The following is a 19,363-nucleotide window of genomic DNA, read 5'->3' on the forward strand; positions in this document are numbered from 1 at the left end:
TTTATTCTGCTAATATAATTGATCTGACATTTTTAAAGTGCTGATAGAATTTATGTCATGAATACTAAAAAGAAAAAATGGTGATTTCAGTGTTTGTAGAAAAAAAATATCTCAGGTAAAATGCAGCATCTCTCTTAAATTTAAGAAAAGCTCTTAGTATTTTAAGAAAATGGAACATCCTGACTTAATAAAGAGCAGCTCAAAAAAATCTACTGCAATTGATTAAATGTTAAAAGCATTTCATTTAAACACATGAATAAGACAAGGATGGCAACTACTGTGATTAATATTCAAAATTGTATTGAAAACCATGGGGAGGCAGTAAAATAAGAAAGAGATAAATACTGGAAAGGATAAAATAAAACTATCATAACTATTTCTTGCAAATTCCGTACATAGTAAACTAAGAGGAATATAAGAAAAATCAAATTGCAATACCGACTGAGAAGAAAAGATTAACAAAAGCCATGCAATGTGTTAGGAAGAAATTTTTTGTGTATTTTTTTATTGTAGTTTGATTTATAACATAGAGCATAACACCAAGTGCTCATCCAGTCGAGTGCCCCCCTCAGTGCCCATCACCCAGTCACCCCATCCACCCCATCCACCCACCCACCTCCCCTTCCCGTACCCCCTGTTTGTTTCCCAGACTTAGGAGTCTCTCATGTTTGTCACCCTCTCTGATATCAAAGAACTCTCAGGGTAGTTACTAAAGAGTACTTAAGAAACGGAGACCTGGATTTTGCTCAGGAGGACTGAGATTCAGTAATTCTACTGAACAAAAATGAAAGAAGACTTACAGAAAAAGACCATTTCCATTTCTTTGCCTTGAAGCTTAATACTGACTGTAAATGTTCCTAAATAATCAGAGGTAAACAGAAAACATAATGAAATTAAGAGCTGACATTTTTCATGAATATGGACTTCATGGTAAGCCATACACAACACAAGGTAGAGAAGAAAGGAAGGTTCCGCCTTTCTTACAACTATCTGGATAATTTTTTTAAATGAAAAATTTTGCTAAGATCTATGTGGATAGCTATGACTATGTAGGCTTATAAAAATGTCCCACACAAAATGTGATGAATTTCTGCTTTGCTTTTATATGTGCATATTTTATGGCAGATACAAAATTTCTTTGGTAACAGCTGGTCTTTTAATGTCCTCATCATGACCAGTGAATTTGCAAAAGCAGATGAAATCCTTCTGTAAGCACAAGTAAATTAGAAATTAAAAAAAAAAAAAAAATGCTTGGGCAAATCCCTGAAATCAAAATGTTTTGTTAAATTTTCCTGTATTTTAGTTTTTAATAAAGACCACATGATATAAAGCTTAAAAAAAGATTAAGTAATTCAAATGTGTCAGTATTCACCTAAAATAATGCATTCATTGTAATTTTAATTAAGATCTTAATAGTTCTTTGTTGTGGCACCAACAGGCTGATTTTAAAATTAGCTTGATAGAGAAAATGGCCAAGAAGAATCTAACTGAGTGATTTGATGTTCCACTTAGCAACACTTATTATACAGCTTTTAGTAATTAATGTAGTGTGATATTGATTCAAGAATAGACAGATGGATTGATAGAGTAGAATAGAAAGCCACACACAAAAATATGTGTTTCTGTGTGGAACCATGATATTTGAAAGTAGTGCAAGACAAATTAGTGAGAAATGAGAACATTCTCAATAAGTGGTGCTGTAAAAATTGGCTATCCATGGATAAAAATGAATATGGATTCCTATCTCACATCACATTTGAAAATCAATTTCAAATAGATGAGGGACTTAAATCCGAGAGACAAAAGTTTAAAACTTTTAAAAATATAAAGGAGAATATCTTTATGGCATTGGGGAAGAAAAGCGTTTTCTATTTTAAGTTAAAAAAATTATAATTAATTGATAAAGTTAGCCTTAAAATTTAGACAATATTTTCATCAAAGTCTAACATAATGAAAGTAATTAATACAAAAAGTCCTGTTGGGTCACCTGGGTGCCTCAGTCAGTTAAGCATCTGACTTGACTTTGGCTTCAGGTCATGATCTCAGGGTCCTGGGATGGAGGACTCCCCACATTGGACCCTATGCTTAGTGGGGAGTCTACTTGGGATTCTCTTTCTTTCTCTCTCTCTCTCTCTCTCTGCCCTTTCCCCCCTCAAATAAATAAATAAATCTTCAAAAAAATCCCAAACTTGAGAAATCCATTTGAACATAGATAATAATGCATTAGCTTACAGAATATATTCAGAACTCCTGAAGTAAGACAGAAAAACATAGTCCAATAGGAAAATGAGAAAAAGACATGGTATAAATAGGCATTTTATGTAAAAATAAGATGCCCAATCAAAATATAGCAGATGCCCAACTAAATAATTAATCAGGATAATGAAAAATGATAATGAAATACCATTTCATACCCATCAAGTTAGTCTTAGAAAAATAATGGACATTTGATTTTAAATCTTAATGTGGCCTCCTACAAACTATCAGACTGACAAAGAGCACACACCAAATAACACATGACTCATACATTCAGAATTAGTAGGAGGCAAGAATGGCATGAATTTCAAATTTCTTTAAGTTTGAATATAATCACCAAGTTCCAACAGAGCTGCCATTGAAGCTCCACTTCCACGGTAAGTCTGTGGGCATGGAGAGAAGGTTGGAGAATTTAAAAATCTTTGTCGACAAAAGAAAGGGGATCAGGGCATGGATGAACTATGAGAAAAAAGAAATCTCTCTAGAAAGGCAAAGTTCAGCAGTAAGGGCTGACTCACCAAATGTAGCTCTGGAAATTTCCAGAGTCTACACCACCAGTCACAGGGCCGAAAGTGACCAGAAGTAGCAATGTTTCGGTGACAGAAGTTAAGGAAAGAAATGATAGCACCCTTGCAGATCTAATAGGAAGCTAATGCAGAATGAAATGAAAGGAAGATGGCTGTAGGAATGAAAGAGAAATACAACCCACCAATGCCTGCTGTCTCCCACTGCAATCAAGGATGCTGTACTTTACGGCAGTGACAGAAGAGTATGCTGCCGAACTAGAAATCCATTTCATGAAATGCCTAGAATAAAGGAGAGAGAGAGAGAGAGAGAGAAGGCTTATTTCAAATAAAGCTATGTAGCAAGAAAACAAAAATGCAAATCAAAACATTTCAGAGAAAAATTCTCCCAGGGGAAAAAAAAATTGAAACAGAAGGACTCTATAATACAACACTTGAATCTGAATTAAACAAGCACTCAGACACTCAAACAAGTACTTGGAGATATAAAAAGCCCAGCTATCATGAGAAATTAAGAAAAGAAATGCAGGAGGACGAGGAAGAACAGGAGAGGGAGGATGGAGAGGGGCCAAAGGGGGAGGGGAAGGAAGGAGGAGTGGGGAAAGGAGAAGAAGGGGAGTAGCCATGAGATTAAACTAAACAGAAAATTTGAAAAATAAGTTCACTGTGCAAGGGCCCTGTCTATTAATATTGAAGATATGCATGTGGATATGTATCACAGAGGACTTCTATTTGCTCATTATGAGAATATGAACTGCATATATATTTTGGGCAGCATTTTGGCATTATCTACTAAAATAAAAAACATCATGCTCCACACTTGGTATTTGAAGCTTTCGCATGAGCATGTTCTAGAGCAGGGATCTGCAAATCACAGCCCATTGACCAAATCTAACCCACTCCCTGATTTTGTAAATAAAGGTTTATTGGAACAAATCTGTGTCCATTTTTTATGTTCTGTCTTTGGCGGCTTTTGTGGAAAAGGGAAAAAATTGAGTAATTGCAAAATGTGGCCCACAATGCTGAAAATATTTATGGTCTCATTCTTTGTCGTAAGAATTTACAGATGCCTGGTCTAGTGAGACCTTTGTCCATATGAAGAGGCATGTATGACAATGTTCATAGTAAAAGAGCTGAAAACACTGCAAATACTCAGCACCTGTAGAATAGACAGCTAAATTGGAAGAATATCCAATGGGCTACTATAGACTAGAGAAAAGGAAGCAAATTAGTGCAAGAGTACAAATGAATCTCCAAATAAACTGTTAAGTGAAAAAAAAGGATGTATGAACATTAGTTTTTTATCTGTGTCAAGGTTAAAACATATGAAGCTGAACTATATGGTGTCTATGGAATCACATATGAAATAAATGGTTAAAGTATGGAACATGTCAAGTTTTTCCTATGTTTATCCTTGAGGACAGAGAGAAAACAGTCTCAGGCACTCTCACAAGGAGTTTCATGGGTACTTATTGGTCTTATTTTCTGTCTTCAAATTGATGGTGTGTCCAAAGCTGTTTGCTTAAATTGTCACTTGCATTACGACTTTTTTAATTTTGAAAAATCACTTCAGATCCCAAATCAAATGTCATTGTCTTTTTAACAAGAGAAAATTTCCCTAACACATTATATTATATCCACAAATTATTTTTTTACTCTGTTTAACAGACTTATCATATACACTGACATGGAAAAATTTTAATATTTAGCTAATTAACTTATTTGTTACATGTTCCTGAAAGAGTTAGTTGGATAGAGATATATACACACACTTATAGGATAATTATAAAGAAGAACACAGTAGATGTTACATGACTGATGTTAAATGTTCTTGGTTAGGTCACTGCTTTGTTCCCTGGCCAGCAGGGTGATCCCATCATCTCAAAGTTTTTACCTGTGGAATGGGAATCATAAAAATCTCTGCCTTTCTTTTTAGTGTGTATAAATTTAAGAAAATGCTTTATAGTCATTCGTGTAAGTAATACTGTCATTGTCTCTTTAACATTCCAGCATGTGATATCTGTATGTCTTTGTTTCGGGTTGTAGGGTAACCCAGGCAACATGGACTTCTGGCCCGCCCTCATGGTTGAAGACCTGATCCCTGGTACAAGAGCGGGACCAACACTTATGTGCCCGTTTGTTACCCAGTTTCAGCGGCTAAGAGATGGAGATAGGTGAAGAATCATCTGTTATAGTTATCAAAGATAACAAAATATAGGTGTACAATAACAGTATAAGTGTGATTCCATACTTTCTGAGATTCAAAATATTTTGAATATGAGAAATAACAAATAGTAACTGGTCACAGAATTTTTCTGACTATTGATAATACCAGATAGCTTTCATATTTGTAAATTCTTATAAATCTTTGTAAGAAAAAAAGAAACAGACTGTCTAGGAAAAGCATAGAAGTCAGTGGTTATAAGGATGCACTAGAGTCACTACCATGCATTTAAATCTGAGCATCTTTACTCGCAGCTCTTTAACTTCATGAAGCATGACACCTGGAACCTGTTCCTCATCTGTAAAGTCTGACTAATAGTAATATCTTAGGTTCAGAGATTGTGGCAACTGGAAATGATGTTGGCAGTGCAGGAGCTGACATCAGGCCTGCAGCTCCATCCCTTCATCCTCATGGAAGACCAATTGACCAGACCTCCCTGCAAAACTATGAGTTAAGGGCATTTACTAGTGGAAAGATAACTGGGAATTCTTCCTAAAAACCTCTTGGTTTGTCCTAAAGTGTTGATTGTAAATCAACTTGAATTCATGAAATTATAAAAGACAGCTGGCAGAAGATGTAAGTTCATGGAATCTCTCCATTGCAAGGCTAACTAAGTATAAAAACTAAGAAAACTGGGATCCCTGGGTGGCGCAGTGGTTTAGCGCCTGCCTTTGGCCCAGGGCGCGATCCTGGAGACCCGGGATCAAATCCCACATTGGGCTCCCTGCATGGAGCCTGCTTCTCCCTCTGCCTGTGTCTCTGCCTCTCTCTCTCTCTCTCTGTGTGTGTGTGTGTGACTGTCATAAATAAATAAATAAAAAATTAAAATAAATAAATAAATAAAAATAAAAACTAAGAAAACTGAAAAACTAAGCAACCCTCCCAGGATTGGCATGGGACACACTATTAGTTCTCTTCTATTACTTGAACCAAATGTGTTCCAGGGCATTCGCTGTATCATCCAAATCACTAGTATGATCTTGGGTAAGAGCTAGGATTCTTGTGAACCTGTTTGACAATTCAACCGTTTGTATTATTGCAGAGATTAATCATGTATAAAGGACTTAAAACACTGCTTACCACTTAGGTTTTAGTTAAAGTTTTACTAAAAAATTATTCTTTACTTAAATTTTTTCTCCCCAATCTCTTCTATTTATGAATTATAAAGAAAGTAGTAACATTTAATTCCTTTTATTGCACATTGGCAAACATTCATAGTGTAATATTTCCTTTTAATTTTTTATAAATTAGTTTTAGCACTCCGAATTTATTGCAATACATCATTGGGCTAATATGTTTGAGTGATAATACTTAAGAATATATGTAGTCAAAAACTAAACAAATTGGGAAGAGCTTTGGTTTTTTGGTGTAAGCTGTCTTCCTCTTTTGTATGTTTACTAGGGCTACCATAACAAAGTCCAACAGGTGGGGTACCTGAAATAATAAATGTATCGTCTCATAGTTCCTGAGTCTAGATCAAGGTTGGGAGGGTTGGCCCCTACTGAGGCCTCTCTCATTGAGTTGTGGATGACCAACTTCTCCTTTTCTCTTCACATAATCTTCCTTCTGTGTGCCTGTCTGTGGCCGTATTTCCTTTTCTTATAAGGACACTAGTCACATTGGGTTATGAACTTAACTCCCCCATGACACCCTAATGACCTTATTTTTACTTAACTGCCTCTTTAATGGACCTGTCTCCAAATAAAGTCATGTTCTGAAGTACCGGGGGCCGGATTTCAACATATGAATTTTGAGAGGACACAACTTAGCCCATATACATGTGAGGGGCAACAGTCTTTTGCTTCCTACCTTACGTTGTATGCCTAGCATGAGAAAAGTGCTTGGTATATGGTACTGAAATACTTCCTGAAGGAATGAACAAGGGGTCATTTTAAGAGTGTCTTAAAACTGAATCGTTTCATTTGAAATCAAATGTAATCAAATGTCTTTTTTTTTTTTTTGACTTTTTAAAAAAGATTTATTTATTTAAGAGAGAGAGAGCACAGAGGAGGAGGGGCAGAGGGAGAGAGAGACAATAGACTCCCTGCTTGGCAGGAAGCCCAATTCCAGGACCCTAAGGCAAAATCTAGAGTCAGATGCTCAATGGACTGAATCACTCAGGCGCCCCCATATTTTGACTTTTGAAGTGTTCTCCCTTAAAAGCAAATGTCTTCCAGGACTTGTCTTGGAGGATGAAGAAGGAACCCCAAGTGTGTAAGGCTGCAAAGGGCTGACTGGCTGTAGTGCTGGCTACAAGTGCCATTGGAGAAGTAAGGGCTCTACTGGTTTCATAGGATAGTATTTTTGTTAATGCTCTGGTTACAAAGTTCCTAAAGTTTTGAATGCTCTGCTACTAGCCCTATTTTTCTCTTATGTCCTCTATTTTTTGTGTGCAATTTTGCAGAAGGTGAGGTTTTTCCAGAATGCATAGATGGCATTAAAGCTGACATTATTCTACTGCCATCTTGTCTGTTCACCAAGTATTTATTCTAATTAGCCAATAGATATTGTGAATGAGTGTGTATTAATAATTAACCAACATTTCCCTTTTAGGCAAATATGTCAATATCAAATTGTTCAAGTAAGTTCTAAAGTTAGTTTATGGGATTTTAAGTTAAAAAACACATTTTTAAAAAAATCTTTAAAAGCTTTACTTTGAATCATTTTGTAAAACTTGAATAGAAAGTGATAGTTCAAAAGCATGGGATTTAAGAACTTTTTGTAAAATATTGGAGGCAATTCAAAGCACGCTTAGTTGGAGAACACACATAATCCTTTCCTTATGTTTCTCCTTCACTGAGCTCTTTGCTGTTCTCACTGCCCGGCATGTAGCTCAGTGCAGTGCTGCCTCAGCCCCTCACTCTGCGCCTCTCCTTGCTGACCACCAGATTCTGGTACGAGAATCCTGGCGTGTTCACTCCCGCACAGCTCACTCAGCTGAGGCAGGCGTCCCTGGGCCGTGTGCTCTGTGACAATGGTGACAACATCCAGCAAGTCCAGGCCGATGTCTTTGCGAAGGCAAAATACCCACAGGATTACCTGAGCTGCGATGAGATACCGCAGGTGGATCTTCGAATGTGGCAAGACTGCTGCGAAGGTCAGGGGGTGTGTAGTCAGCCTATCTGGATTTGGATATGTGCACACTTGTGTGATTTGTAGCGTTGAAGTCTCTGCTTCTTAAACAAAGGTGCACAGAGGAAAACACTCGAGGGAGGGTCTTCTTCCTTTAGGAATCCGACAGATGTTGGAGAGGGCAAAGGGAAAGCCAGAGCTTCCACCTCCCAACCTCCTCCACTTGGATCTAGCCTCGTTACAGTGGGGAGGGCCCAGCAGAATGGGGTGGAACTTGGTGATCAACCTGGTGTCTAGTCCTCACTGCCCTTCAGATGCCTGTGCCAAGCATCAAACTACAATCATTTGGGACTGGATATATCTACTTCCTGGGGGTCAGCTGACCACAGAGAGGAGAAACGAATCATAGTAGCTCAGATAATTTAGACTAGTCTCTATAAGGTGTTGCACCCATGTTCATTGGAAATTTGGGGATGTCTTGATAGAACTAGAGAACTTTCTCTAGTGGCACAACATAATTTGCCATGTCTACTGTGTCACCTTTACGAGCCAAACTCTACCTAAGGTGCATTATAAGCATCTATTTTGTCATCACGATACCTCTTAAGAAATGTGGCTCTATTCTCCTTTAATAAATAAGAAGAATATGGCTCAAGAGTGTCAGATAACTTGGAGTAAGTGGTGACCTGGGGCTAGGGAAAGGAGGTACGTCTGCTGACACCTAGAAATGCACTAAGATTTGATGGTTCTGAGCAGAACATGTGAGCTTCCACACGTGAGCACATATCTATCACGTGATACCACACCTGCGTCTCTTCCTGCCTCTACCAACACCTAGGCCACAGAGGCCTCCTCCCTGCCATGGATAGAGACTATGGCCCTGGGGGAGCTCTGATATTCCCTGAGGAGGAAATGGCAGATCCCGTCAAAGGAGTGGTGCTTGCCATTCACAGGGGAAGAGAAGAGAGGAGATGTCATCAGCCCCAAACATTCCAGAGTGGGGAAAACAGGTACTAGAGATATGAGAGGATGCTGAGCCAAAACCCAATGACGCCCGAGGTGCAGTTTCCTTTTCCCGTACCGTGGGTTCTATGGGACAGAGAAGAAAGTCATTTAGTGCTGTGAGGAGGAGGTATACTTTTCCTCACCTCAAATTCTTGGCGATTATGGCCAGGAATAATGAAGCGTGAAACATGGGACACCAGTAAGGGATGTGCAACACAGATGAGTGGCAGGTAGTAACACGCCTCTTGCTTTTTCTGCAGTCCTCGGACTGGACATCGAGCCCATTGGGCAGAGGGAAAAATAGGTGGCATGGAAGGGTGAGCCCCAATGGAAAGAGCTGTGCTCTGCATGGAAGCGCTGACTCCAGCCCAGGAAGCCAAAGCTGCGGTCCCCTATGCCCACGGACGCCCTCTCTAGGTGCTCACGCTGCCAGGCCTGTGGCAGGGGGTCATGCTCCTACCTAGTGCCTACCGACCTCAAAATCTTTCTGAGTCTTTCAAGGTGGCCATCCTTGTCCCTGACTCACATTGGAGGAAAATGAGGCTCCTGGATGCTAAATACATATTCTGAGTTCCCCAAGCAGGATTTAAACCTCCGGCCAACCCGCAAGCCCCAGCCGTTTCCCCTGTGTGCCCGGTCTCCTTGGAGGACAGGTGCAGGGCACAGCCCGGGAGCCGGCACCCAGCAGGACGCGCCGTCTCTTCCACTCTCCTTCTCCTTCAGTCCTGTGGCTCCAACGTACTACCCGATTCAAGCATCTCCGGACCCAGAAGAGAGATTCTTTCTTACTTAAATGCTAACACATTTGTTATTGGTGGTATCTGTTATGGAAAATGCCTTGCAAAAACCTAACAGGCAAGGGAGGGAGGGGGTCTTGCATAGGTGAAGCCTTCTGACCACTGAGAGCCTGACTTGTGGCTTGAGCAACAGTAGGAACGCTCTGTCTTTGATAGTGTCTGGAAAAAAAAAAAAAAACAACAACACCTGGAAATTAATTAACCAATAGTAAACATTTACCAAGAAGATGGAAAGAAAAATACATTGGCTTGTTTAATGGCACTGTTGCTCTTAGAACCATGCTGGGCCTCACGGCAGCGTATCCCTTCCTTACACGGTGCCCAGAGGTCAATTCAGGACCAAAATCACCCAAGGATATCAATGCACCTCAAGATACAAATAAATCATAATGTAAGGAAGCGGGACGTGTTTATAACGAGAACCATTGTAAGTAGACACAGATTTTGTGTTTCCTTGTACTTTTTGACCAACAGGCTTAATTTTTCAGAAAAGAAAAAACAAAACTAAACTAAAAGACATTCTTTAAAATGAGACATTTTAAATAAAGATGCTTGGTAACTGCTCAAAGGCAGATGCTTATCTACAGCACCGGCCTCTTAGACCTCCCAACTAACAGCAGCAGGCAGGCATGTAGGGGCATATAGAATTATTCAATCCACGGCGGGATTACTTTGTAGATTGTTGCTCTGTAGTTTTCCTAGTTTTCCTAGGTCATACGTTATAGTGGCCTGAATTAATTGGAGCCGGAAATGTTTGTATCAGCCACATCGTATCCACCTCTCAGACCTGAGCTTGTACCTTTCCTAAAGCCTTAGTGGACGGAGCGAATGGACGTCTTGGTGGAGGTACTCAAGGATCTAGAATTCAGTATCTTCACTGATCATTATACTTGTCTTACTCATGGTCTCATGCCTGTTGAAGGATCCTTCATTAGCCTCTTATTCTCGGGTTAAGACAAATACAATAAAGATGCTTAAATGGTTTAATTGTTTTAACTGACATTGTCCTAGAGAAAACAGAGAGCTCAGTTTCAGATTTAAACAGCCACTCGGAGCAATCTTAGTGGCTTATCTTTATTAGAAGAAAAGGTATTTCAAGATGACTGTCAACTAAACTATATATATTACTTTTATTTTATTTTTCTTTAAAGATTTTATTTATTTATTCATGAGAGACACACACAGAGAGAGAGAGAGAGAGAGAGAGAGAGGCAGAGGGAGAAGTAGGCTCCATGCAGGGAGCCCGATGTGGGACTCGATCCCGGGTCTCCAGGATCCCACCCTGGGCTGAAGGCGGCGCTAAACCACTGAGCCACCGGGGCTGCTCTATATATAACTTTTTAAAGAAGAAATTTCTTTCACGTCTATTTCTTTAGTTCTATTTCCCATAAATTGTAGCCTATTGGTTAATAATGATTATCAGAGTTTCCAAATTTAAATTTAACTACAACAAAAATCCTAAGGAAATTGTTCTCCTAAATGCATAAATAATTGAAATTAAGTCCTAATCTTTCCAAAACAGTAATATTGTTAATGCAATTGAGTTTTGGATGACTATACTTTATTATTCTTGGTAAGTAGAAGGCATAAGACCTAAAAGATGGACACAGGACTTGTATTCCCTTAGAGAGCTGTGATGCCGTGTGTTTGTGTCGGCAGTGAAGCAATGGGGTGTGTTAGGGCATTAAGGGGTTGGACCTTTTATGTTTGCTTCATACCACTGTATAAATATCCCCAAGTCATTCCACTTATATATATATTACTGGGTTAGAATATGACTAGATGTAACTTTTCTTATCAACTCAGTCTTAAAATTAGTGACCAATTTCAATTCACAGATTTATAACTTTCTTTGGCAAAGGGGAATGTGAATCTCATATTCCTTAATTATCATACATTCTTTAAATATTGCATAATATATATTTTTTTCCTTTTGAAATAATATTAGGTATTAGGTCCACACAGTTTACCCTCCAAATCTCTTTTGTTATCCTTTTCACCCTCTTATATTTTTGCTAAATGTTCTATTTTTTGTACATGACCACTAATATCAAATTCACTAATTTCAGTCTCAGTAGGAACCATATTCCTTTTAAATTCCTCCATTTAATTTTTAGTTTCAACACCATCTAATTAAGCTTTAGGAAGTTTGTCTCTGCAGCATTTGATATGCCTTAAATTCCTTTGTTATAATTCTCTGCTCTTCCATCCCATGGGGCATGCTCGGACTCTGGCATCTCCTAATCTTTCCTTGGCTGTCAGCTGTCTGGAATGGACAGTTACTCTTCTTCTCTTGGATCATGGAGATTCAGGTTAGGTTGTTGTCATTACCTCCACGGCAAAAACCTCACAGAAGGTGATCAGCCGCTTCCAGGCTGGGGGAGGAACACAGCCCATCTACCCAGGTCATTCTCTGAGATTTAGAGACCCTCAGCAGGCCCTGAAGACAGAAGCTATCAGGGAAACCACAGAAATCTGGACGTCAAGTCTTTACAGAGCTGAGCTGCCCTGAGTCCTCTTCTGCGTCTGGGTGGTTCCCCAGGTGTCAGGGACCCTAAGGAGCACTCAGCCTGGCTGTTTCCCAGGGCATCAGCACAGTCCTGTCCTGGCCCTGGGACTGGGAGCCCGGAGGACACCTGACCCTGGGACTGGGAGCCCAGGGAAAGACCTGCCTTCCACACTGGGGAATCCCTGCAGTTCTTGTGACCCTGTGATGAGGCATCTGCCCCTGGGCCAGGCAGACATCTTTCATCTTGCCTTTTGTTGACTGCATTCTGGACAAGGCCTAAACTCTTTGGGGAAAACATGGGTACATGAGCTTTCCTGTGTGACGGTGTTAACCAGCAGATGTGGTTGCTGAAGGTCATGGAGGTTCCTGTTTAATCATTTTATGTACTCTCTTGTGTGGGCTAAAAATACACAGAAGCAAGCCGTGGGAAAACTAGTTTTGATCTGAAAGTAGGACCTGGAATTCAGGTATAAAACACTTGTTTCTTTGAAGATTAAAAGCATTCTTGTATAGAACCCTAGGAGTTACCACAAAGAAAAAGCAAAACATGTTTTAACTGTTTACTATGTCATTCATGCTCCCTCCTGTCCTCTTGTTTGGGAAAATGTAAATCCCATGGGCTCTGAGCCCATGAAGCCCATGGGATTTTTTGTTTTTTGTTTTTGTTTTTGTTTGGAGAGAGAGAGACTATGAGAACAAGGGTGGAGGAGGGGAGAGGGAGAGAATCTCAAGCAGGCTCAGGTCATGATCTCAGGGTCCTGGGACTGAGTCCTGCATGGGGCTCCATGCTCTGCAGAGAGTCAGCTTGAGATTCTCTCTCTCTTCTCCCTCTGTCTCTCACCCTGCTTGTTCACTCTCTCCCTCTAGATCTCTCTCTCTCTAAAATAAATATATATATATATTTAAAATATGCTTAAAATATTATATATATACATATATGTATATTTAAATAGAAACAAAAATCACACAGCAAACCTCCAGAAACTTAGGAAAACTTCCCTAGCATCTTGTTTGTTCCATTTTGTCATTGCCCATCTCATACTTTTTGCCTCATGGGTTTATTTCTCTGCCTACCCTCTGAATTTGATGCATAGATTTAAACTGTCTGCTGTATTGACTCTGATCTATCGGTATGAGCAAACTGCAGCTAAGTATGTGTGAACTACTTTGTTTGAAAGTATCTAAAGACAAGTGGATGCCATGTATGAGGATGTCCTTTTCCAGGGACCAGTTATAGATATTCCTGGTTTGATTTCTTTGTCACACCACCCAGCAGTGCACTGGAAGTCACTAAAGGAGCTCGTAATTTGCACAGATGCTACTACCGGTAGTACCAGAGATGTGGAAAAATGGAAGAGGCCAAGTGGGGGCTGTATGCTGGTTCCGGATGCAACCTTGCATGAAGCAGATGTATGCCTTTGATACAAGTGATATGGTACAAAAATAGGATGCTTATGAGTTAAATATAGCACCCTGAAATGCTTAATATTGATAAGGCTTAAGAAACAATATTCTAATTCATATCATGAAGATTCTAGTCAAAGATTATTTTATCCACTGTTCATGAGGTTTCTGATTCTCTGAGTACATGACGAAATGCTATTCATTCAACAATGTGTCTATATTGCCTCAAAACAACTTAAAGCTTGATTCAAAGTATATATAAACATTAGACCAGTTGTTGGAGATAATTATCAGATGAATAAGTTGCTTGGTTTGGTGTTATTCTTATTTTAGCCAGCAGAAAAGTGGCAATTCAATGCCATAAGTATGTACTAGAAAACGATAAGTTCTTACCAAAAATACAAAGAAAAGCCTGAAGAACAAAGAGGTCCAGAACAGAGCCTTTGCTGTGGAAGCTATCTTATAAGCAGCAACTATTCAAAGTATTGATTGATTTGCTTTGCTTTTAAGGAAAAGAACATGGAAACCTCACAAGGGTTGTACTTAACAAAGATCACAGTGATTGAGATTAGTAAATGATAGAATGAATGAATTTAATAAGAAAGTTAGGAATCTTAATATGCCAGCATATAAGGTAAGGCAAGATTTCTCAGATTTTGAGATTTAATATATTATGTCACTTAACACAATTCACAAAGCACAAAGCATTTCACATTACATTTCTAGGTTCTTTCCCCTTAGTTATCTGAGTTTTAGGGCTTCAGAGTGAGTGATAACCTAAGATATCATTAATTTGGGACAAAAAACAACAACCACAAAAAAACCCACTTCATTTTAAGATTAGGAGGCAAAAAAGGAAAAGGTCTAAGTAAGTTGCCATCACTATCGATTAGCAGAGCTGGGGAGAGAATGCAGACATCTTAACTCCAAGTCCATGTTTTATTTTTGTTCTTCCTTATCTTACCTTGTAATGTCATAGCTAGTAATCTTTTCTCTATACTTTCCATAATTTCCTCCTCCTCCCTTTTACCTGAGGTAAATATGGGAACACTTCTTTAGTTGGATGACCTTCCCTTTTAGAATCCTATGCTAACAAATTGTTAATGTAATACTTTTGACATTTACCATCATTTTTAAATTAGCTTTTAATATCATTTAATCAATAGATCAAGAGTTTGCACAATATCATAAACATCACAGATGAAACTAACAATATTCAAAGTCCTTATTACCCATCTTCTTATTTCAGCAAACTCTATAATTGACACATTTGTTTGTGCCATAGATCAAATAAATCAAAATCTACTGATAAAATTGATTTTACCTAGAGTGTAAAACATCTCCTTGAGTATCAAATGGAAAATTATGTACTTTCCACTCATTTTAGAAATAAACAATAACACCTAATACAGGTGATATATTAAGACACCGTGCCACTTGATCAAATCAAACTTCTTTCAAATAAAACAATTTTACAAAGAGCCAACAGATGTATATTTTCTACTGGGGTTTATGGAACCATCTGGTCTTGTAATTTCCAGCTGCATAGTTTACATTAAGTTCTGTCTTTAAAGCATCAAGTAATTTTAAATACAGTATATTTTACATACAAATGTAAATATATTTATGTTTACTCTTGACTTTAGTTCAAATAAATTGTGCTTATGTTTTTGTAAACTAATGAAAGTTTAATTTCTACCATAAGAGACTGATTTTATTACCATAATATTTCATGTTATGGCTGTTTCATGCTTAACTTATAAAATGCCTTCAAAGTATTACTAAAGAAGTAAGATTTCAGCAACTCCTATAAAGCTTTAATGAACCAATTAATTTGCAGCAGTGTTCTAAGGTTTGTCTTTGAAAGTTGTTGCTATTTTTAATTGAGCACCGTAGGACATCCACTCTCTTTGGTTCTGCGAGTACATAATATCTTTTTTTTTTTTTTAATTAATTTATTTATTTATAATAGTCACAGAGAGAGAGAGAGAGGCAGAGACACAGGCAGAGGGAGAAGCAGGCTCCATGCACTGGGAGCCCGACGTGGGATTCGATCCCGGGTCTCCAGGATCGCGCCCTGGGCCAAAGGCAGGCGCCAAACCGCTGCGCCACCCAGGGATCCCCCGAGTACATAATATCTTATATGAATAGCTGTTGAAATCAAGGTAAGAACAAACCTCATAAGCATGATAAGGGGCACTAAATAGCTCTGAAATGATACAATATATGATATGTTCAAATGGTGATATAGTTAATGACTCAAACTCTACTGATAATATGACTTTACACATAGCAAAAAACATTAGCTACTAAATGACATCTCATAAGTTCTGAGGGTATTGAATTATCTTCCAAATACAGCATTCTGCATTCTGAATCTTCCCATATCAGAAGTAGGTTGTTGGGGTTCCTGGGTGGTTCAATCAGTTAGGTATGGAGTCTTGATTTCTGCTCAGGTCGTGATCTCAGGGTTGTGAGATGGAGCCCCGTGTCAGGCTCTGTGCTGGGCTGGGAGATTGCTTAAGATTCTCTCTCTCATCTCCCTCTGCCCTTCCCCATCCCTACCCCCCCAGCCAACTTATGCTCCTTCTCTCTAAAAAAAAATTTTTTAATGTAGGTTGTTAATAAGCACAGTTTCATTAAGTTAGGAAAAGTTCTTTTAATACCAACAATTGATTTTTCCATTAGCCAAGTTCCTTTTAGTATTACTATACAATTTAAAAATTCTCATTACATTTAGAATTATTAATGTTTAGTTCAGTATTGACTTGATAATTAGTGAAATTTCTTTTCAAATATGCTCCCATGAAATATAGAGTTACTTAGTAGTAAAAACAGGATGTATGCCCTACAGATCACTAGGGGAATAAAATCAACAATATACATACTAAAGGAAACACCAATGAGCCATAAGCAAAAATTAAAGAAAGCTAGTAAGACTCAGACATAGTTGAAGTTTCAGTGTATTAAGAGAATTATTAAAGGTAGAATATTCTTAGATATATCCAACAGTTTCAAGTCTATATCATTATTTGAATTTAAGAAAAAGGGATCCCTGGGTGGCGCAGCGGTTTAGCGCCTGCCTTTGGCCCAGGGCGTGATCCTGGAGACCCGGGATCGAATCCCACATCGGGCTCCCGGTGCATGGAGCCTGCTTCTCCCTCTGCCTGTGTCTCTGCCTCTCTCTCTCTCTCTCTCTCTCTCTGTGTGTGTGTGTGTGTGACTATCATAAATAAATAAAAATTAAATAAAAAAGGTGAATTTAAGAAAGAAAAGCATTAATGGAGACAAGGTCTACTTTCATTTCACACTCTATATGTGTCATAGTTAGAAACTTTCATATATGAAATAACTTAGAATCTATTTAGCACACTTTTTTTAAAAAAGATTTTATTTATTTATTCATGAGAGACAGAGAGAAGGCAGAGACATAGGCAGAGGGAGAAGCAGGCTCTCCTTGGAGACACTGATGCGGGACTTGATCCTGGAACTCCAGGATCATCGCCTGAGTTGAAGACAGACGCTCAACCACTGAGACAACTAGGTATCCCAATTTTGCACACTTTAATGGAAGCATATTTGAATATTATTAATGAAATCAATTTATAATAGATGTATCCAACTTTGTACCATATATACTAAACTTAACTTTATTTTCAAATATCCATGGAAAATTCTGAAAAGTTGATTATATGCTATATCACAAGAAAAACAAATTCATATGAGCAAAATTGACATGTAATATTCCCAATTCAACTATTCTAAAATTAAGTGATTAGATTTAAAGTAAAATTGTTACTTAGACTTTAAAAAAAAAACAAAGATTTTATTTATGTATTCGAGAGAGAGAGAACTTGCATATGAGCAGGGGCAGGGGCAGAGGGAGAAGCAGACTCGCCACTGAGCAGGGAGCCCAATGAGGGGCTCGCTCCTGGGACCCGAGATCATGACCTGATCCAAAGGTAGCCGCTTAATCAACTAAGCCACCCAGGTCCCCCTGCTTAGACATTTTTGAATCATTATAACAAATATTTTGTCAGGGAGGTAATGAAAATTAAGTGAAATATTCTATTAAATATTAATATTTATGTTATATTTTAATATAAATTTAACTTCATATGCCATTTTAATAATAAATTAATATTTGAAATCATGTTTTGAATAATTAACATTTTAGTTTGCTAGGGCTGCCGTGAGAAAATATTCCAGGCTGGTTGCTTGAACAACAGAGATTTATCGTCCTACCTTTCTGGAGACCAGGAAGATCGTAGATATTTCGGGAGGCTAAGCATTAATGGAGACAAGGTCTACTTTCATTTCATACCCCAAAGGCTATAAAAGGCTATAAAAGAGAATCTGTTCCCTGCCTGGCCCCGAGCTTCGGGTAGTATTGGCATTATTGGCTTTCCTTGGCTTCTCCTGTATTACCCATGTCTACCTTCATCTTCATGTGGTTTCCTACGTGTGTGTATCTCTGTCCACACTTCCCCTGTTCACCAGGACACCAGTTCACATTGCATTAAGGCCCACTCTATAACCAGTGTGAACTCTGCTTAACTAATTGCATCTGCAATGACCCTTTTTCCAAATAAAGTTACATTCTGAGGTACTGGAGCTTAGGACTTACAGGGGAGCACAATTCAATTCATAAAAATGCATTTGTGTTGTTTTAAGCCACTGTGTTTGTGGTAACTTGTTACACTGCAATAGGTAATGCAATTGTAACGTAAAAAGAAAACATAATTCTGGTAAGAGTATGAAGAAATATCTGTGGTTTTCTGCTTTCACCCTTCCCTTCAAAACAATTGTGGGGACGGTTCAGTATTGCTCACTAATTCAGATAAAACACCATGTAAGCTAAGGAATGTTAATATACTTGGTTCCTCTATAGGAAACAGGTGCTAGGAATTATATTTGATTGTTGTATTATATAAATACAACATAAAACCATATCATTGAATAAAGTTGTTCTGAAACTCTCTCTGAAATTGTTATTTTTATGTTTCTTTAAATTGTTTTTGTATTTTTTTCCTTTTTCTCTTCTTGCCACAAGAAGTGCTAAAGTGTTAAGAAACAAGTATTGATAACTTAAAAACAAAATGTCATATATTTTTGTCATTTTTTAAGCCTATCATCATTGATATATTTTTAATATGTGGAACACATCATTGGGACACAGATATTCCATACTTGCAAAATTTTGATCAGTTCACCGAAACAAGCATGATTGCCTGAGCTACTGTAGCTTCAGTTCACCAACTTGAATCAAGGAATGTCAGTCTATTCCAACATATCAGAATATCCAGGCTTATGCCTGAAGCAGCTTGCTGCCTTCAGAATCTTCTGATTCAGTTAAATTAATCATTAATGTCTAGGACTCCTTGACTGACATGTCTCCTTACCATGTGTCCACCTCTGGGTCAGACCAGATGGGATCTGAGTTTGGAGAGGACTCTTAGGGACATGATTGCAATCTACATACCTATTGAAATAAACTTTCCATTTTTTAGTACTCACAGCCATCAAATTGACATCACGTTTCTACTAGTTTAATTTGACAATACCTTTAAGT

The 19,363-nt window shown here is 38.3% G+C and overlaps 1 protein-coding gene across 1 annotated transcript in view; it reads left to right on the plus strand.

Annotated features, from left to right (window-relative positions):
* The window catches only part of PXDNL (peroxidasin like), a gene marked incomplete at its 5' end in the record, with an annotated part of 490,956 nt that overhangs the window by 450,687 nt on the left and 20,906 nt on the right, over positions 1–19,363 (plus strand). The window contains 3 exon segments of the mRNA XM_072733704.1: positions 48–54; positions 4,827–4,954; positions 7,893–8,101. Coding sequence (XP_072589805.1) covers positions 48–54; positions 4,827–4,954; positions 7,893–8,101 — 344 coding nt within the window.

Source organism: Vulpes vulpes, chromosome 13 (assembly GCF_048418805.1).
Source record: "Vulpes vulpes isolate BD-2025 chromosome 13, VulVul3, whole genome shotgun sequence".
Lineage (NCBI taxonomy): Eukaryota > Metazoa > Chordata > Mammalia > Carnivora > Canidae > Vulpes > Vulpes vulpes.